At 42.6% G+C, this 22,229-nt stretch overlaps 2 protein-coding genes across 2 annotated transcripts in view; both read left to right on the forward strand.

The window, feature by feature from the left end:
• The window catches only part of lrwd1 (leucine-rich repeats and WD repeat domain containing 1), a 68,866-nt gene extending 60,394 nt beyond the window's left edge, over window positions 1-8,472 (forward strand). The window contains exons 15-16 of the mRNA XM_072243240.1: window positions 3,003-3,112; window positions 7,336-8,472. Of these exons, the coding sequence (XP_072099341.1) occupies window positions 3,003-3,112; window positions 7,336-7,476 (251 nt within the window). The 3' untranslated portion in view covers window positions 7,477-8,472. The remainder of the gene's footprint in view (window positions 1-3,002; window positions 3,113-7,335) is intronic.
• An 8,754-nt stretch (window positions 8,473-17,226) lies between these two features.
• bckdk (branched chain ketoacid dehydrogenase kinase) overlaps window positions 17,227-22,229 on the forward strand; it is a 72,468-nt gene continuing 67,465 nt past the window's right edge. Inside the window, exon 1 of the mRNA XM_072242824.1 lies at window positions 17,227-17,758. Coding sequence (XP_072098925.1) covers window positions 17,522-17,758 — 237 coding nt within the window. The 5' untranslated portion in view covers window positions 17,227-17,521. The remainder of the gene's footprint in view (window positions 17,759-22,229) is intronic.

Below are 22,229 nucleotides of genomic sequence, written 5' to 3' on the forward strand. Positions count from 1 at the left end.
TTTATATTCTACTAACCAAGTAGATACAGTCTGCACATTACATTCAGAGGTGGTATTGGAACTGACATTTCAATATTTGAGTTGATTTATGTTTCTGGCTGCATCTAAAAATATCAGCTAATAATCGCAAAATAGAAATTCATTATTTAAAGGAAAAATCTTGTTATAATTGCTGTATAAGGAATCCATCCTCATTCAGCAATCCAGTATGATCAATTTTCACTGAAGAAACATGATAATGGAGAAAGGATTGTAGTTTATCAATCCCTGCCAAGGTTGTACCTATGTTACAGACATTCTATGGACAGTCAGAGTTCAAAATCTTTCTGGAGAAAACAAATGTTATAAATGTGTCCTTGGGTTTGTCTTGTTTGTGAAGTGTAAGAAGCTTCTAGCAGCTTTCTTCAATTCTCAGCCTGCTCTTTTAAAATTGTTTGATAGCATGCTGTCTTAAATATTGATCAACCAGGAGTTAAGTGTATGTTTTCCTGGATGTACAGAGTATACCACATATCTTTTAAGTTCACTTTGTGGTACATTGGTGCCTTTGTGAAGGTGATTCTGAGCTACCTTGAACTCAGTGGACAAGGATGCACTCACGTTGCTTTTGGTTCGGTCCAACAACACCGATGGAATCACTAGCTACTTTGGCCTGAATGGTATTAAGCTTTTAAGTAATTGTTGCACTTATAATCATCCAGGCAAGAATAGAGTATTAATCTAATTAATGTACACTTGGAAAGGAAAGGACAAATTATTTTTAAAATTTTAAACATTGTCAGCAGGTCTTTGTTATGGGAGATCCTGTCTGAACAGTTTGATTATATTTTTGAAAGAGGTGACAAAATATATTGAATAGGGCAATGCATTTAAAAACATTCACAGAACTTTTGACTAGGTTAATGGGATCCAGGGCAATGCAAAATTGTCTTTGTGCTTGATAGAAGAGGATTATACTGGAGGTTGTTTTTGTGATTGGAAGCCTTTAGCTGGTTCTGTAACATTGGTACCAGTGCTGGGATGCTTGTTTAGTATATACAGTACATTAACAATTAGGATGTCAATGTAAGAAGTAAGATTAGTAATTTTGTAGATAACATAAAAATCGATGGTGTTGATAGTGAGGAAGGTACGGGCAACCCCCAAGAAACAGCAGTTTTGTAACAGCATTTAGCCCTGATGGAATTCACTACAAAATGCAAATTAAGCAACAAATTTTGTCTATTTTTATTGCAGTTGTTTGTATCTCCAAAGACCATGGGTATTTTGAGCAGTAATCAAAAAAAATCCCATTTGAAAATGTTGCATCTACTGACCATTTAAAGTATCTGATTTGGAAATTGACTAGTCAATCTCCTAAGTGTCCCATACCCTGCATCAACCAGCCACTATAGCCTTTACTTTGGAAACGGTGAAGCGATTTTCTTGGAAACTACCAAGGCCATAGCTTCTATTAATGCTTCTTAGTTATCAGTCTGTGCTTGAATATTGTCTCGGCTTTGCTGCACACAGCACTGGCTATTTTCTTTTCTTTTTTTTTGAAGAGTTGTGAACAAATTAAACATCGTACAATCATTAGTGAACATCCCCATTTCTGATGAGGATGAAGCAGTCGATGATAGCTGCAGCTACTGCTTTAATGTTAATGGAGCTTATTTGTACTTCACTGCTGGAACTCAGCTCTTTGATCCATGGTTTGTGATGAAGCTTGGAGTTCTAATGTTTTTCTGTCATTCATTCTGTGGGATTTTCTTTTGTTTTGTGGATGTCTGCAAAGAGTTAAGACTTTCTGATTATATACTGTATACATTCTCTGATATTAAATGGAACTATTGAACCATTGAAGCCTGGAGCTGAGTGGTCCTCTTAAACTCCAAATTTGTGAGCAGATTAGTAGTGAGTAAAGAGCACGATAGAATGGTCAGTGATGCTTTTTATCACATTGCCAATGATTGAGAGTAAACTGAGTAGTAATTAGTCAGTTTGGGTCCTTCCTGCTTTTTTGTGCTCAGAACATCCTTGGAGAAAGTTACCATGCAATCAGGTACATTTCCCTGTTGTATTTGTACTGGAGCAGCTTGGCTGGCGTCGTAGATACTTCTGGAGTAAAAGGCTTCAGTCCTGCATTTGGTATGTTGTCTAATGCAGTAGCCTTTGCTGTATCCAATGGTGCCAACCCTTCAAAGTGGCTGTAACTAATATTGTTGGAAGAGATCTTGGAAGGATGCAGTAGTTTCTCCCAGTCATTACTTCTGACTGAACATTAATGCATCAGATGCTGGGCATGTTCTGGAGGCCATCAATGACTAGTCTTGGCAGTACTGCAGAGTGGTGGTTTGATTTGATGGTTAAAAGATTACTTAGCCATATCTTTTGCATGCTATGTAGTTGCTTAGTACACTTTTAGCCCTATATTACAGCCTCACCAGGCTAAGAGCCATTAGTATGTTTTAGTCTTAAGATAACTGGCCAAGTGCAATAAGGTTTTGAAAGACCTTTTAAAACTTTCTAGTAATTTGTTGATATCTATCTATATATCTATAAGTAATCATAATTACAATCATTCATTTAATTGAATTTAATAGTTTCCTGTCAGCATTTTCTTTATTTGACATTTTAATGCAAGTGAAGTAGTCTTAAGTAAAGATCCTAAAACTTTAGATAAGAAAGGTTAAAGAATTGTGTGATACTTATTTACTTAAGCCCATCACCCCTACCAACACATGAGCTGCTGATAGTAGCTCCAGAGTCCTCTATCCTGGGCCAGTCTTTCAAGTTGCAGTTCATTTTCTTGATGTATCCTTCCTTTCCCAGGGAAGAGGTCTTTGGAGCTTGAGTTGGAATTTCTGTAGCACTGGGTTTAGAAGGGATCGAATCGCTAACCCCATGCCCAAAGCTCCTCCTTTTATTCCAGTGATTGGGACCATTCATGGCAGAATTGTAAAGTTATGCAGGTGAATGTAATTAAATTTCACAATAATTAAGCAGCAGTCTTTCCACAGCTGAAAACTATCTTCTATGTGGCGATGAGAAGGGGGATATTTGGATGTATAATTTGGATGAGTCCAGTACAGAATATGTAACTTCAGGCAAGAAGATCCCACCAATGCAGGTACCTCATACTGATGCAAAGTTAAATCAAAATAAGCTTCTTTATGATCATTTGCATAGTTACTAGTTGTAAATGCTGTCTTCAAATGACTTTTAAATGGCACTGTTCATGGGTGGAATACAAAATGTGTAAAATATCCTGTGATGTTAAAATGAAGTATTCTCCTGTAATCCACATATGTGTTAGAATTCAATTTCTTTTACAGGTATTTTAAATATCAACATCCCTTCCAAATCAAATCATATTATATGATGTCATCCTGTCAGATGGGTGGCCTACAAATTTCCTCAGTTTCTTTACTGTATTCTCTATTTTCTATAGTTGCCAATTGTCACATTCTCACTACTGTCAATGATGTGGGGAAACTTTTTGATCTACTACATCAATCTTCTGTCTGTAAATATCATTTGCCCTTGTGTATTACTGACCTCTGGCAGGAGCATAACAGTTCTGAATATGACTTTATGTTACAGTGATTCAAGATGCTATCAGTGTGGAATTTTAGTCATGTTTCACTTTTTTTTTTAAGTCTTATTTCTGTACACCTGCTCAACCAGGAGAATGAGTGACAAGTCTGGTTGTCAAAGCAGATAAAACAGCTTAGGCCAGAGACACACACATTGTTGGTGGACTGGCTCAGATTTGTGATCTTAAATCAATTTCTGAGGGCCATACATGAAAATCATACTTTATTGTACTCATACATATGCAGCAGCAGGTACTTTGAGTGACTTGAAGACTCAAATGCTATGATTCTTACTGTACCTAAACCTTCTCCTCTTCATTCTATCGACAGTTTTCTGCTGTTGTTCACTGCCTCATTACTATTGTACTTGCTGCCTTCTTGATACTCAACCTCTTCCCTTTCACTCTCTTATACCCATCTACTCACCAGTGCTGGGTTGGCCACGGGAACCCTTCAGATAACAGGGGAGCATGGTTTCAACGGTAACAGTGGGTTCAACTTCAAGTGTTTCATTTGGTGAAGTCACACTGGATGTTTTAAGAGGTTGAGTTACCTGGTGATTTCCAGGAACTGTCTACTGATAGTTAGGGTAGCAAGTGGCTAGGCGAGTCAGAGCATTTGTGCAGACTCAAATTTAGATGCAAGAGCTGCTTTAGACTGCTTTAACACCTCCGCAATGTCCCCGCTAATGCAGCTGAAATTTGCAAATCCCTGAATGGAGAAGTGCAGAATTTCCTACATTATGCAGTGCGACCTGCACTGGATTGGCTTTAATTTCATCTTTTTATTTAAAATGATGCATGTAACTCTTCCATGCAGAGAACATTCCCACGGGAAAATGTTGCGTTCTTAATGTGTTAGCTTTTGAAGAAATGGTACTTTATTTTTAATAGCAAAACTTCCAAGGGATTATTATGCGTTTTGTATCCTCCCATCACTGTTTGTTCTAGTACTCAGTAGCCAGAGATTAATCAGAATCAATGACACAGTATCTGTGACTGTTCCAAAAAGAATGTCGGCAAAGAGTGGGTAACTGTTGGCAAGTTAGCTTAACATGCACAGTCAGGAAAAAGCTTGACGTTATCATTAAGGATGAATTAGCAAGACTCTGGCTAGAAGTGGTTCCATCAGGCAGACACATGAACAGGTCCTGTTTGACAAACTTACTAGCGATCCTTGAGGAGATAATGAGCCCATTGGATGGAGAGGAACAGGTGGATGTTGTGTACTTAAATTTCCGGAAGGCATTCAATAAGGTACCACATAAAACACTTATCCATATTTAAGGATGTATGGAGTTGGGAATAATGTATTAGCATGGATACCACCCCACCAGCCTCCGTGGCCAGCACATAATTCTCTGAAACTTCAGCCACCTCTAACGGGATCCCGCCAACAAGCACATCTTTCCCTCCCCTTCCCCCCCCCTCCACTTTCTGCTTTCCAAAGGGATCACTCCCTGTGCGACTCCCTTGTCCATTCATCCCTCCCCACTGATCTCCCTCCTGGCACTTATCCTTGCAAGCGGAACAAGTGCTACACCTCCTCCCTCACTACTATTCAGGGCCTTAAACAGTCCTTCCAGGTGAGAAGAAACTTCACCTGTGAGTCTATTGGGGTCATGTACTGTGTCCGGTGCTCCCGTTGTGGCCTCCTCTATATCGTTCAGGCCTGACGTAGACCTGGGAGACCGCTTAACCAAGCACCTACACTCCATCTACCAGAACAAGCGGTATCTCCCAGTGGTCACCCATTTTAATTCCACTTCCCATTCCCATTCTGATACGTCTGTCCATGGCTCTTCCACTGTCGTGATGAGGCCACAGTTAGGCTGAAGGACCAACACCTTATATTCCTTTTGGGTAGCCTCCAACCTGATGGCATGAACATCGATTTCTCAAACTTGCGGTATTACCCCCGCCCCACCGTCATATATGGGAAGCAGGGTTTGAGAGCTGGCACAACAATGTGGGCCAAAGGGCCTGTACTGTGCTGTACTATTCTATGTTCACCATTTCCCATCCCCTTTTCCCTCCCTCACCTTATCTCTTTGCTCGCCCATCACCTCCCTCTGATGATCTTCCTCCCTTTTTCTTTCTTCCATGGCCTTCTGTCTCTTTCACCAATCAACTTCCCAGCTCTTTACTTCATCCCTCTCCCCTACAGGTTTCACCTGTCACCTGATGTTTCTCTCTCCCCTTCCCTCACCTTTTAAATCTACTCCTCAGCTTTTTTTCTCCAGTCCTGCTGAAGTCTTGGCCCGAAACATCAACTGTACTTTTTTCCGTAGATGCTGCCTGGCCTGCTGAGTTCCACCAGCATTTTGTGTGTGTGGCATGGATAGAGGATTGGTTAGCCAAAAGAAGGCAGAAATGGTTGACAGACAATGCTGAACAGAAGCCGGCAGGAATTGATGCTGGGCCCACAACTATTCACAACATACCTTCACAGTTTGAAAGAAGGGAGTGAGTGTAGCCTATTTAAGTTTGCTGATGACACAGAATTGAGTGGAAAAGCAAATTGTGCAGACGATGCAGAGAGATATAGACGGGTTAAGTAAATGAGCAAGGATCTGGCAGATGGAGTACAGCATTGGTAAATGGTCAATCCCTTTGGAAAGAACAATAGAAGATCAGATTATTTAAATTGTGAAAGATTGCAGCATGCTGTTCTGCAGAGGGATTTGAGAGTGTTTCTGCATGAATTGCAAAATCTTGGTTTGCATATGCAACAGGTTATCAAGAAGAGGGATTTGAATTGCCAGAGGGATTGAATTTAAGAGCAGAAGGGTCGAGCTGCAGCTATACAGGGTATTAGTGAGGGCACACCTGGGGAACTGCATTCAATTCTGGTCTTTTTACTTGAGGACAGATATACTGGCTCAGGAGGCGGTGCAGAGGAGGTTCACCAGGTTGATTCCACAGATGAGGGGGTTATCCTAGAAGGAGAGATCGAGTTGCCTAGAACTATACTCACTGGAATTATATAGACATATAAAATTATGGAAGGGATAGGTAGGATAGAGACCAGGAAAGTTGTTTCCACTGATAGATGAGTCAAGAGTTAGGGGACATAGCCTGAAGATTCAGGGGAATAGATTTAGGATGGAGATGAGAAACTGCTTTCCCAGAGAACGGTGAATCTGGAATTTTCTGCCCAGGGAAGCGGTAGCAACTACCTCATTAAATATAGTTAAGACAGAGTTACTGTATATAGATCTTTTACTTAGCAGGAGAATTAAGGGTTATGGGGAAAAGATTAGATTAGCTTTATTTGTCACATGTACATTGAAACAGACTGTGATATGGTACATAGGTAGAGCTGAATCCATGGCCAAATCAGCCACAGTTTTACTGAATGGTGGGAGAGGCTCAACTGGCCAAATGGCTGACTCCTTTTTCTGATGCTTATGCTATACTAAATATGTGAGAAGTAAAAGAAAATATGAATTATTAGAATCAATATTTCCAGTTCCTTAACTTTAACAACAGATAACTTAAAGGAATCATGTCAGGAGACTGATTTTCTCACAGCCTTCCAGTCAACATTTTTCAGTGGAATCCTATGTCTTATGGTCTTCTGGGTGGAAAGAATTTGTGAAATACAATTAACATCTGTGAATAACATTGAATGATTTATAGAACTGCATGAAGTGGTTACACAGTTGCATCTAGTAATTTATCATTTGTACTTGCAAAATATGGATAGCTGTTGCCTTCATTTGCTCATCTGGCTAACATTTTTGGATATTTTGCAGATTCTAAAGTGGCCAGCCATAGAAGCAAAAGGGAAACTGATTGAAGGAACTTTGGTAAATGTCGTAAATACAGATTCAGAACTTAAATATGTTGTGGCAGTAACAGACAAAAACATTATTGTTATTTGGAAAAGAATATAGTTATTGGCAAATGAACTGGGTATCCGAACTTCAAGAATTTAAGCCACTGAACTTTTATCAGAACTGAACAATGCTTCTTAGCGTTCTAGTGCATTCTAAATGGTCCTGCAGTTTATCTCAGAAGGCAAAATCTTTGTGTGAGAAATATGGGACAAAGTATATGAGTTATTGAGTCACTGTAATAAATTCTACCAGGCCATCTGTCATGCTGCTAATGATAGGTGCTTTGGAAGAAATGCATTTTATAGTATATAATGTGCAATATATTATTTCGCTGCTGAAGAACAGTCATGTGTAACTTGTAATTCTTCTTTAGGGTGACGAGGTTTAATTTCTGTTCCTTCCAGCAATGATTTGTGGTCCAATTGTTTTTAAGCAGATTAGAAATCTGACATACAGTACTTTTTTATATATACTCTCCCTCTCTCACCTCATCACCCCATGAAATGCAAAATTTAAACAATCAACATCTATTAGCTGTTGATGGAAACATTTATCAGCGCTTAGAAATGATTATGCTTGTTTCTTTTTATGTTTTTGGAGTCCCTCACAGTTCTGGTTTCATATACTGTATATCATCATTAAATCTTTTGTTTGCATGTCAAAAATGACAAAGCCAACCATGAGCTAAACGGTGATTGTCCAAATTATCGTAAAATGCAAAAGCAATGTTGTGACCTCCAACCTAAAGAGTTGTCAAAGTTCAGCTTTATCTGAAGAGTAATTAAAACTTTCATCCTTGGAGATGCATATTAAAGTGAACCAAGAGCTGAACAGCAAATCATGTAATTGTGGTATAATATAGTCATTACTAACATGGCTGTAGCTTTATTCCCTGAACTGAAACAACTATTAATGGAATGATAACCTATTATGATCTAATTTATAGGTGAATTGTAATTTTGTGTGCCCATAACATTTCCTTAATATTTCATTACAAATTATGTCTTGTATAGTCTGGAATGATTGAAAGTGTTATGTAAAAATAAACAACTTCTGGTCTGTTATGGTGTTTTTATATTTGTGTGTTTTTACTTGTATTTCGATGGGCATACTTAAAATGGATTGGAATTGCTAGCATGTCTTGCATATTAATTAATCAGTGATGTCAACCTGATTTTGTAAAAAATTGCTCAGGAATATTCCGTTCTGGGAAAAAACAGAACAAGCCCAATATAATTACCTGTAGAAGAGACCTTTCGTCACATTACTAATGATTTGAGGATAGTTGGTTTTTTACAGGTGCTGCTTACTCACCAATAATTTGCTTACCAATGCCCACTCCTCTCCAAACCTCATCACAGCCTCGGTCCACAGTGAGCTTCCTTCCGTCATAAGTTTATAAGTGGGAGTGGCTGCTAATGATTGTACAATGGCCACACCATTCACACCTTCCCTGAAAATGAGGCAGTCCTTACCTACATGCACCCGGACTTACACCACTGTCGTTAGACATTCAGGCATGAACTGGTAAAGATGTAAATAACCTTTGTACTGCTAAAGAGCCAGACAAAGACCATTTAACCACCTACCCTCAACATTTAAGGGCAATTGCCCAAGTCCTGCAATTTCCTGGGAGTCACCAAAACCAAGGTTCAACTAGCGGCATGATTTGTTGCGACTGACTACCTTATTGCAATTTATTTCTTGATTCACTGAAGCCAACTATGAGCACATAGTAAGAGTGTGGTGGAACAGCCTGCTGAGTGCAGCTTCACCAACTCTCAAGAAGCTTGACACTATCCAAGACAAAGAAGCTCAGTTGATTGGTATTCCATTCCAACCTATTCTCTCTATCACTACCATCACACAACAGATATTTGATAAGAATAAACCAACAACTCCTACCTAACCTCCCAACTCTATCACCAAGGAGGATGAGGGCAGGAGGAATATGGGCATATCACCACCTGCAGCCTTCCCCTGGCAAGTAACATATGTCTCACTGCACCTTCATTATCACTGGATCAAAATCCTGGAATTCCCATCCCCCTATTTGATTGCCTTCAACTAAAGGATACAGTGGTTCAAGAAGGCAGCCCACCACTATCTTCTCAAGGGCAATTGGGGGTAGGCAATGATGTTGAACTTGCTGATCCCAAAAATAATAATAAATTTCTAAAAGGGATATCACTAGGTATGCATATGTAGAATTCTGAATGAAGTAAAAAGTGAGCATGCACTTAGTTGTCTTCATGTAACTTTGGCTTCTAACGTTGGATGGAAGCAATTGTTTTGAAGGTTTTTGTAAATAAAATGGCAGAGGCCTTTTAAGTTTAAGGGAAACAGTAAGTTTCTTTTTCGTCAACCAAAACACCAAACCTCTAAAGCACAGTTTTAAAAAAAACTTAACATCATTACATCATGTCAGACTAGTCTCTTGAAGTGAACCCCAATTCAATGTCGGTGGTTGTGAATCATGTACACTCCCACATTTTACATTACCCGACATATTTCAAAATTGTAACCGTGAGAGTGACTGCAAAGAATGTTATATTAAGTAATGCTTGTGTAGAGCTTACAGAATGGAAGTGTAGACAAAAGATATTTAGCTTTATTGGTGACAAAATCCATAGTGTTCATGTAGGTGAAATAATTTCTTCCAAAGGTGAACCAGGTCTGGATGCTGAATAAGTCAACTGGCGATGTTATATCTGAGTTGGATCCAGCGGAGACTTCATGAAGTGTGGTAGAAAATCCCTGAAAGTTTACAAAGAAACAGGACCTTATTTGGTCTCAAAGAATTTTAATTCCATTTATAGTTGTTCATGAAGAGATCACTCGGGGGGGGGGAGGGAAGCAGAGAATGAAGTATCTTTAAGCAGGGAACATGTTCTTTGCAACAATTTCATGGTTCTATTGGACAGACGAATTACATGAAGCACTTACTTTGCTACAATATAACATGGTTACAGTCTAAAACAGTGGTTCCTGAATTGGGTGATATAGCCCCCTTGGGGGTGCTAGGAGTTTCTAAGTGGGCGATAGAGGTAAAGGAAGTGGTAGGGGTTGCTCGGTAGCAAGGGGGCAGTTTGGGGGTTGGGCTACAGGCTTAATTTAAGAAATGTGTTGCTTATTATAGGCATTTGATCCTCTGCCTCATAATTGATTACAACAGACTTTGCTTGAAGTGTGTTGAAAAGCAATGTGCCTCTTCTGGATTTGGTATATCATGAGAAATACGGACTGAAGAAATCCTGTTATTTCTGGGCTTGCCCTACGTATTACTTCCATTCAATACTGTAGTACAGTATTATCTAGTACAATTCCCATACTCTAATCACGCAGTGACACAGTGGGATAAAGTCCAGAATCTGCCCTTTCGAATGGTCTTCATCGCATTTCTCTAGCCCTTGGCCCAAACAAGATATCACTGCCCCACTTTATGTACCTTCAGGCCGAGAGTCGGGGTTTGCCTGAGCTATGATAATGTCATAACTTTCCCCTTTATTGATCGCAGAGCTTGAGGTTGGACGTAATAGGCAATTGGCTGTGGTGGTTATTACTCCATAATGAAAATGGCAGAGGCAGACCAAACAAAAAAGTATAGACAGTGTGGTGTGGAGTATCTGAAATATGGATTTATGCCAGTACTGAGCAACCAATAGCAGCCAAAGTGTTGTGTGAAAAAGTCTTTTTCAAATGACGCAATGAGATTGTCCAGGATCCTTGAACATTTGAAGGGAATACATTCTGATAAAGCAAACAAGAACTTGGCTTATTTTCAGTCACTTCACAAAAACTTTGAGAAACGCAAAACACTTCAAAACGTGTTTGCCAGCATGGCACAACAAAACTGTGATAGTTTGCGTGCTCCATACATTTCATTGCTCATTGCTGAACCTGGAAAGCCCCATGCAATTGGAGAAGAACTGATTCTGCCAGCAGTAAGGGAGGTTCTGAGTACAGTTTTGCATAAGTTACAGACCAAATAATTACAGTGATTCCACTCATCGAGAGCTCTGTTCAAAGATGAATAGATGAAATGTCTGAGAATGCGGAAGACATGTTAGGACAACAGAATTTGCTCTGTATTTGGATGAGTCAATTTTGCCAGACAATGAATCTTTGTTTCTTGGTTATGTTTGCTTCATAAAAGATGAGAGTATGGTTCTAGAGTTGCCATTTGGAAGGGGACTAGAAACAGATAAGAACTGGGAGTCAATATTTCAAAATGTTGAGCAATTTTTCAAAGAGAAGGATATTCCACACACCTTGTGAAACAGATGGGGAATCATCAATGATAGGACACCACTGTGATAATTACTTTCTTGAAAACAGCTGTATCCAACTATATTTCACTGTGTAATTCACAGACAAAATTTTATCGTAAAAGAACTGCAGTGATTAGCTGCACAAATCATTAAATACTGTTATCACAGTGGTAAATAAGATCAAGTCCCATGCTCTCAATTCTCAATTATTGTTAGAGCTTTTTATTGGGAATGATGAACAGTGAGAATGTTTGCTGTTCCACTCAGAAGCCAGATGCTCTCAAAAGGAAACTGCATAAGATGCTTTTATGTGCTTTGTGAAACTGTTAAAATTCTTTAAAGACTCGAATGCTTCATTTAGTAATCAACTCAAGAATATTAGGCATGACATTCCTTATTTGTCAGAATTATTCACAAAGTTTAATGAAATTAATATTCAATTGCAAGGAAATGATGTGAATCTCATCAAAGTGAAATCAGTCATTTTCACAGTTCTGTCCAATTTAACCCTATTTAAGTGCAATATTGGCTGTCATGACCTTTTCCAATTTTGAAGCCTCTCTACGTTGGAAGAGAAAGAAAGAATACCTGATGATGATTTTCAAGTATACTCTTCCCACCTGGCTGAGTTGCCTAAAGACATGTAGGAGAGATTTCAGAAACTTCTCTCCATCCAAATTCCAGATTGGATAATATATCCACTCCAGTGAGGAATTAACAGGAAGGATGGAGGAAGAACTGATCTTGCTACAAAATGTCTTTGAGCTGAAGCCGAGGTTCAAAAAATCATATCAAGGCCTTTTGGTTGCAGAAAGAAATCTCTGAACACTATCCTACAATGTGGAAGAAGGTCAAGATATTCTTTATTGCCTGTCCAACAAATATTCAGTAGAACACAGTTTCAGTGTAGTTCAGTGCTTCTTTCAAAACAACAAAACAGACCGCAAATTACTGAAACGTGGGGATCCGAGACTCCGCCTGAGTAACATTCTGCCTGATGTTGAGAAGCTGATACACTGCACCAAGCCCATCCATCTCATTGAAGGTTGATAAAGCAATGACATAATGAATAGTTGGACAACTAATATATGCTCTAAAATTCATGAGGTCGGTCTGGGGGTGACGTGACCCGGTATAAGATCTGGTTCTTCAACTCCAACCAAGGTCATTCTAAAAGGTCGCCATGACCTCACTCTGAACAGGGTATCCTCAGTCACCCGCATAGAGTGACACGTGCTCTTGGAACAACCCACATCAAACTCGTCATGGAAAAGACACCTTCCAGCTTCAACATCTTCTCTACCAACCTCCTTTTCCAACCCGGCGGCACCAGGGAGTCCCTGAAGTTGAATGACTCAGCGGTCAACTTTCCCCCCTTTTCCAATAGTTTATCCCCGGCGTGTCTCACAGGGGCACTGGACATTACCGTCACCGGGAACAAGTGCACCAGGGGCGTCCTCCGCTTGAAGGTGACCTCCCTCTTCGTAGTGTTCCGGACAATCACTGCCATTCTGCGTTCCTGTACAACCGAGGGCTTCCGCAATTCGGGCCTCACCAGTACCCCAGCAGGAAATCCCGACACCCCCTCATGGTCTTCCAGAGTGTCCACTAAGATGGCCTTGCCCTCAGGCACTCTGGGAAATTTGGGTGCCCCATTACTCTCGCTTTCCTGGGCCGTACTACCATTGGCTTTGACTGGGAGAACCACACAATCCCTCGTCTAAATTCGGTATCCAGCCCAGTGCAGCCATGCACTTCCTCAAAAGCAGCTCGTAACCCCGGGTGCACGGACAATGTTCCCAGAAAGCTCTCGGCAGCCTTCTCCTTGCAGGCCCCCATGAGCCTCCTCACAAGAGGGGTGTTGGTCCCCACCAGAATTGAAACACCGCCTGTCTCAACAGGGTCTGGACAAACCAACACCAATGTACCAAGAACCTCAGACGCTCCCACATCGGCCTCTGAGAACTCCAACTTCACTGACAAATAACCGTCGTACGGACAATTGCTAGCACTAAGCCCCCATGTCTCCAGTGTCCTGAATGGGGTCAATGGTAAATGCTTCAGAAACTGGGTGTAAAACGAATGGTACAACAACGTGACCTACGACCCAGTGTCGAGTATGGCTTTAGCATAAATACCCTCTATCCGTAGCAACACACTGGAGCATAGTGCCACTAAGCCTTCAGGAATTGGGCCTTTCGCATTCGGGGGTTGCTTGTCACGTTGCTGGGAATGTGTTCCCCCAGAGACACCAGGCCATTCACTCACTGGATCTCTAAGTTTTCTCATGATTCTCTCTGCCTAGGTGCCCGGGTACTCACTCTCCTTCTCGAGTGACACCGGCTGCCAGCAGCGCTCCGCATTGTTCGTCCCCTTAGAAGATCCGCCCCCCCCATCAGCTCCATCATATGGGGGGGAGGGTCACACCTGCTGATAACAGCCGACAGACATATCTCAGTTCTCAACTCAGCCACAATCTCCTCTACCACTCCCCGGGGCAGGCTATCCGTGGTCACTTCTCCGCAGGGGACCACTACCGAGTACTGTACCCTGCTGACGGAGGCCTCCCGCGCCTCCAACACACTCTCTGTCTCAGGTCTACATGGCCACCCAAAATGGCTGCAATGTGCAGCAGAAATTCCAATTCCCTTTAATTTTACCAGTGCCAGGAGGAACTTGCCCTTGATGGGGGTTGCCTTATGAGGAGATTGAGACTTGTTGACTGTCTAAGCTGGAGGCTAAAGTGTTGGAGGAGCTGCATGCTGGTCATCCAGGTGTGCTCAAACTGAAAGTACCGACTTAAACCTTCGTTTGGTGGACTGGGATAGATCGGAAGTTCGAGCAGCTTGCCATGCACTGTTTGCGATCCAGTACATCCAGCAACTCTTCATCCCTGGGAATGGCCTCCATTGCCTTGGCAGTGGATTCATGTGGATTTTATCAGACCATTCATGGGCACAAATTTCCTGGTAGTAGTGAATGCAGCTAAAAAGTGACCAGAACAGTTCCCAACAGCATATACTGCTTATGTGTTGAAAAGCCTTTTCTCAAAGGCTGATGTTTCAGAACACTTCGTCAGTGGCAATGAACCACAGTTTGTTGTGGAACAATTACAGTCATACCTGAAAAAGAATGGAATAAGATATATTACATCTGTACCACACCAGCCAGCTACAAAGAGCTTGGCAGAAAGGTTTGTCCAGACTCTAGAGAACGCACTGCGAGCAATGTTTTCAGAACATAGTACACTAACACAGAATCAAAAGCTTGCCAGTTTCCTCCTTGCAGATCGCAATGCAGCACATTCCACAATCAGCCACTCAGCAGCTATGCTGTTCCTGAGTCGTCCCTTGCACTCAGCTTTGGATGTGCTCAAGCCCGGTCTCAGAAGGAGTATGTAGGACAAGCAGCTGAAGCAAATCAAGAGCTCCTCAACCAAGAAGGTTCGATGTTTCACTCCTGGACAAGCAGTCGTGGCAAAAGACTACAGAGGTGGTCAAAAGTTAGTACTTGGGAAGATTAGGACAGAGCTGGACCACTCTCCCGAACAGTAGAGATTGCCTTTGATGTTATCTGGAGATGATGCATCGGTCAGTTGAGGAGAGCAGTGTCAATTGTTAGAGAAGAAAGGTGTCCAGAGCTGTCAGAACCACTTCCTGTGGCCCCGACAGTCACTGCTACAACCGCCACGGAGGCGGCCCCAGAACCTGAGATTGTTTCACAGCCACAGGTCTCATCCGCCAAGCAGAGTGACCCCCAGCTCCCTTGTCAGGAAAGACATTATCTCACAAGAATAAGAAACTGTCTGTAGCGATTAAAACTTTAGACCTGTATGGGAGAACTTCAATTGTACTATGCTGTGGATGTTTATTTTATAGTTGTAATCTATAGTATATGTAGTATTTAATAGATATATTGAGCAAGGCACTTAACCACACATTGCTCTGCGACGACACCAGTGCCAAGCCGTATGGGTCCTAATGCCCTTCCCTTGGACAACGCTGGTGGCGTGGAGAGGGGAGACTTGCAGCATGGGCAACTGCTGGTCTTCCATACGACCCTGCCCAGGCCTGTGCCCTGGAAACCTTCCAAGGTGCAAGAGGGTCTCACAAGACCAATGGATGCCTCTATATATGTGTATATATATATATATATATATATATGTGTGTGTTTGTGTGTATATATACACGCACAAAGTACTATGCTAAAGTCTCAGGCCTCTATATATTGTTAGGGTGTTTAAGACTTTTGCAGAGTCCTGTATTTGTCTATGTGGATCAGAGAGTGAGTTTATAAATCTGGCTGGAGCAAAGGACGCTGGAAACAGCGAAGGTGGAGCTCCCTGCAGAAGGTGTGTGGTACAGGTGGCAGACAAGGAGTGACAGCACTGGTGCAGACACACCCAGCCCTGAGACGTCAGGTAAGGACATTTGATTCTAAGCAATTGGTTTATTGATCATTATAGAATGTCTCTCTGGTGCTTCCTGCTCCCTCCCTCGGCTTTCACCTTTTCCCAACCATGATTCCTCTCTCCCTGCCCCCTTCCCACTCTCAGTCCTCTATATAGACCCATAACAGAATCACAATCAGTCACATATGTCATGAAATTTGTTTATTTTTTCTGCAGCAGTGGGGCGGTGTATTGCATAAAATTACTACAGTATTGTATAAAAGTCTTAGGCATCCTCACTCTACAGTATGCAAGTGCCTAAAACTTTTGCACAGCTCTCTAGATGTACATAAGTTGAGAAGCATTGTCAATTGAGTTGGAGCTTACAGCTAAGCAGGGAAGAGTGTCGTGTATTTAGCACTTCAGTAATATTTGAGTAATATTGCAGTATTATAAATTTAGCATTCTCTCTTGTTTACGTAATTCATTACAGGTTGTATGCAAAAGTCCGTGCATGGCAGACGCCATGTCGTCACGCGTGCGGGCTTCACGGAGGTAGAACAACGAGTTAGACACACATCAACCCTGTAACAACGATCAGACACGGTAGGACCCATAATCGGAGTGTAGGTAAATCATCTCTGATCCCGAGAGAAAAGGAGAGCACGTTAACCCTCTTTGCAAAAGCAGCATCATTGGATGATTTAAAATGCTCTATTCATAACATAAGTTGTTACACGATCGCTACTTTAAATCAAAACTGTTGGTTAAATGCAATGATTAATGATTTATTTTTATGACTGACGTTTAGTTTATACCAGCCGTGCTCCAGTGATGTCATGATATTTGCCTCTGTTTACACACCTGGTGGGCAAGACTAGGTTAGTGAAGCGGTCGACAATACTCTATTTATCAAGTGTTTGTTAAATCTGGAAAAGGGTCTCGTATTATTTCTATTTGAAGGTGCAAAAATAAAAGGATCAACTGTTTCATTTTAAAAAAAGCGAAATCGGTGTTTTAATAGGTTCTTGGGCATTAATATCGGTGAAACACAAAATTGATTTATGGTGACGTCTGTCGTATCCAGCGGGCGTGGGAACGGTGCTTCGGAACGATTGGTGGCGAGGTTATTAACACTGAAATGGCAGGCTGCAGCCGGCCAATGAACAGGACCGGCCAGTTGTTTGTCCTTGAAGACGGCAGCAGAATGTGTTTGCTGCCTGACGGAATCGTGTGAGTGCTGCCTTGATCTTAGTTGCGGGATGGAAATGGATCCCCGGGGTCGCTGCGCCACGCAATGTAGAAAGCCTTCTCTGGAAAGTGAAAGTCTCATTTGTTGGCTGAAGGAATAAGACAATAGGAAGGACTAAGACGAAGTCCGGAGAGGAGAAGTTGACAAAAAGTCTGCCCAAGCCGGTAGGCTTGGGACGAGGTGGGAGTGATGGCCTGTGTCTGGAGAGGTCGGGCCGCTGTCTTTGTACTGTATGCCAGCAGCGGACCCTGTCCGTTCCCCGGGCTTCGAGTTCTCCGCTTCGCTGCCGCACCGACCGGCGTTGCCGGCGGGAAGAGATGGCAATCCACCTCCTCCATGACGGGCTACTCCGAACTAACCAGGGAAAGGTCGAAAACTGTCACCTCCTTCTACAACCAGTCCGCGATAGATGCAGCAGCCGAGAAGGTCAGTATAACTTGTCTTTTTCTGAAAACGTGGTGCTAGGGGGAGGGGGAGAAATTTCAAATTAAATACTAAATTAGTCTCCTATGATTTCAAACCTTTCAGCCCGTATTTAGAATTCCCGTGGTTTGAACTTGTGTAGAAGTTCAATTAGGTGAACGTTTAAAGTTGGTGTTTTATATAGAAAAATCCTGAACGTTGAGGTTTTTTTTAATTTTGCAGTACAGTACTGAGTTCTAAATCAGTGCTTTGCCTTCGGAAGGACTCTGTTATTGTGACACTCTCCACTCCCCTTACCCCCACCCCCGGCCCCAGAGCTGTTTACAACATGCAGGCTTTGTTCTTAACACTTCTTTCAGTTACTGCTGTTCAGAAGTGAAGAACTAACAGGCATGTCCTAATAGAGTTCTTTTTTCCCCAAAGAAAAACATTTCCAATCGCTTGAAATATCTGGTAGCTCTGCTCTTCCCGGGAGTTGTTTACTTCAATGATCGCTGTTGGGGTTACAGCAGTACGCATTGAATCTGGCCGGTAGGGGACATCCCTCCTACTTTTGTGCAAATTTGAAAAGATATTACATTCAGATAATACGATTGAGTCGTGGGTAACTGGAGTGTGTGGGCTACTTTCTAAAATATTTTAATCACCTTCTCTCTTTTGTGTTTTTCTTGGCGCTGTACACCGATCGTGTCTGCAGATACAGCCGTCCAAATTACCCAGGATTAACTTTCACTTTCTCTGTGATTCTGAACGGTGGCGGAGACCCGGGTTCAATTCCCGCCGCCGCCTGTAAGGAATTTGTATGTTCTCCCCGTGACCGCGTGGGTTTCCTCTGGGTGCTCAGATTTCCTCCCACAGTCCAAAGATGTACCGGTTGGTAGGTTAATCGGCCGTTGTAAATTGTCCCATGATTAGGCTCGGATTAAATCAGTGGTTGCAGGGCAGGAAGGTCTGTTGTATCTAAAATAAATAAACAAATAACACTTGAGCTCTGCAAAGTAAGTTAATGGGCTTCACTAACTTAAGTCTGTTTTTATGAATGTTTTAAATTTTAGAACCATAGGATTCAATGCTTTAAATTCTGATTTGTGTTTATAGATTTGTTTTAAACAGAGTACACAAGATTTCACGAAGTATTCTTAAGTTAAGGGTACTTAAATTTAATTTCTCCCAGGATGTTTGATACCCATTTGTAATTGAAAACTGGTTTTGAAAATCTGATATAATGATGCGTTGGGTGTACAGAGAGTGTATGTAACATTTCTGGTCAGTGGCCTTTCATCAAAACCATTGTAAAGAAGAATCTGAAATACTAACTGTATTTTCTCTCCATCTGACCTCTTTCTGGAACTGATTTTTGTGTTTTTTGATTTTTTTTGTGTGCTGTTCAATAGGAATTAAGGATTCAATTTTTGCCCCATGTACTAAGTTTTGTAGAAAATGTAAACTTACTGAACCCAATCTGCTACCCTGGATATACCTGCCATGCATTCCAAAAGAACCATTGCTATAACACAAACTGCAATTTTATGTTAAGGTTACTACAACAGCACTTTGAGCCTCTGTCACCAGCAATGCTGAGTTCTCCAGCATTGTGTGTGTGTGTGTGTTGGCTGCTTGGATTTCCAGCGTCTGCAGATTTTATCTTGCTAACAGTGGCTTGAGGCACATTCCCACCCCAAGCTGGGCTTTGTCTAGATTTGAAAATATATTGCTCTTTCTTCCCTGGTGCTGGGTCCAAATCTTGGAACTTCTTGTGTAGCACCACTGGGACTGTTTTTGTTGCAAGGGGGTGCTGGGAGCAGACCCAAATGCAAGACACAGACACTGAAGGACAAGGAACAGGACAAGGTTTATCGGGAAAGCAAGGGGAGTCAGGAAGAAACGACGCTAGACATGGACACAGGCCCTGGACGAGACAAGGACACCAGGCCTGGGCTAGGACTAAGACTAGGAAAGTGGGCCCAGGACAAGGAACTTGGAACTGGCAGCCTGGGCTAGGACTCTGAGCCAGAGACTAGACAGGGACCCGGAACCTGGGTCTTTACTTGGGCTCGGACCCTGGATCTAGGCGAGGACAAGACGTGGCTACAGGACTGGATGTGGAACTCCTGCACAGGACGAGGCACGTAGACAGGACGAGAACACAAAGCCTTGACTTGGACAGGATGAGGTCCTTGGACTAGACGAGGTTCTTGGACAAGGGACTCCTGGGCTGGGCGAGGGGACTCCTGGGCAGGATGTGGTTCTTGAACTAGATTTGGCTGGGGTCTTGGACTCGGCTTGGTTAGGCTCTTGGGTATGGAGCCGGGACTCCTCCTTGGAGCGCAGGGCCGGGACCCTTTCTAGGACGCAGGGCCGGGATGATTGCAGAGGTAAACTGCCGAGGATTCGGACGAGGAATTTCCAGCACTGGGCTGGGCGAGGACACGAAGCCTTGACTTGGACAGGACTGGAACTTGGAACACAGAACACAGAGTCAGGACCCCTCCTTGGGAACAGCACCTAGGGCCAGGACTCTTCTTTGATATAGACACTAAACACAGGGGCACAAAGAGATGGTTCCAAACTCAATGATAGATAGTTCCTTATCTTGGCGTGGCAAGGCTCCAGTCTCACTCCAGTGGTTGAACTTGACGGGGATGCAGGCGAGGCCTCAGATGGAAGGGGAAGGGAACAGTCCAGCAGGGAATCCTTGGTTTGAGAGGTATATACGTGCCAGCCAAAAACGAGAATCAGGTGCCTCAATTAAGGCACCCAATGGAACAAAGGAAAACCTGGAATAAGGAATTGACAGACCGGACCGTGAACCAGAATGCGGACTTCACGGACAGGACTATGACAGCTTTCACAGGAGGGGCTAAGTGTTTTGAAAAGGCCCTCTTCCCAAGTACTGTTGGGGATGGGCAATGCATGCTTGTCATCAGTGCCTCATCTTGCAAATGCAACAATGGAATTTGTAGAGAAGTTTGGATGAGGTATGTACATACCAACCACTTTCTCTTTTGTCACACTTGAGGAATAAAACACCAGCCCACTTTCTCAATACATGTGACAATAATACAGTAAATTAATTATTGGTCTTGATTTGGAAATCCCTCACTGTTCCTTCATGTACTTTATATCCTGGAACACCTCCACCTGTTGTTTGTAAGTGTACCCACTAGAGGAACTGCTATTATGTCACGTACTGAGATGCAGTCGAAAAACTTTGTCTATATACCATCGAGACAAGATCTTTCCATTTCGTAAGAATATTGAGGAAATACAAAAAGCGGGGGAGGCAACACAGATTCAAGTTTATTACTTGTACACCAAAACAGAGTGAAAAACATCATTTACATTAACAGCCAACTCCGCCTAAGGGGGCAGCCTGCAAGTATCGCCACGTATTCCGGCGCTGTCATGGTGTGTTCAGCAGAACAACAGAAGTAACAACCAGGACAACAGCAAAGCAAGCCTCTTGCCCCCCATGTGCATACGTGATGCACTGTCTCCAGGCCTCTCCAGTCTCTAGTGAACTCGGATTTGTAGAAGTTGGGCCTTCACCTTCCCCACTGGACCAGAAGACTGGGTGACCCAGGCTTTGGCCATCATTCTTCAAAGGTCAACTTCCAGTTGACCTTTGGACTTCTGTGTCAATCGCAGAATGCGCCGGTGACAATGGATAAGGACTGTGAAGTCTGGACTTGCTGATGACAGAATCCCAAGCACTGTGGCTCGAACTTGCCAACGTAGAGTTCATCGGCCCTCATTCTCCTGCTCGCATAGACCCAATCCTGGAACACGCTGACCTGGGTGGCCACCAGCCTTCAGCCTTGCTGCTGTGATGGCCTGACGCCCAATCAGGATGTCCATTGTGACACAATCACATCATTGGCCATTGACTCTGGCCTGACCTCTAATATTCCCGTCTCTGTCCCTGAAACCATTGGTACAAACCAAAAGAAAACTACAAGCTACAAAAACACTGTAGAGGCAATGCGAGAAAGCACCTTAAGACATGCTTGGGGACAGTTGAAAATGGACAATGAGTGTCTTTGCCAGTGATGCAAGGGATGTGTGTGATTTTTAAAAACACAAGTCTAGGTTTCCTTGTTCTTTGGTGCCACTGAAGGAGTCGCTCACACTGACACTTGAGACTGCTGATGTTTGCTTCACATTTCTGTACCGGGAAAGTGCCTGACCTAAAAACTGCTCCAAGTTATCATTGATGCCTATGAGTTCTATCATTTCAGCACTTGGAAACGCCTAACAATGACTGCTTTGCTATTGCTAGTTGTGCATTTTAACTAGGAATTCTAGGCCTGGCATCATAGATGCCATTGGCAAGATTGGGGATCCCAAGGTAGGAGACCTAGAGATCTATATGCTTTTAGACCTTGCCACCAGAGTCCATGGGGACCCACATTTCCACCTCGGCTTTCCTGGCGCCAGTATAGGCTCTAGTTTTCCAAGGTAATCATCACTGAGA

The sequence above is a fragment of the Mobula birostris genome, chromosome 25 (genome assembly GCF_030028105.1).
Source record: "Mobula birostris isolate sMobBir1 chromosome 25, sMobBir1.hap1, whole genome shotgun sequence".
Classification (NCBI taxonomy): domain Eukaryota; kingdom Metazoa; phylum Chordata; class Chondrichthyes; order Myliobatiformes; family Myliobatidae; genus Mobula; species Mobula birostris.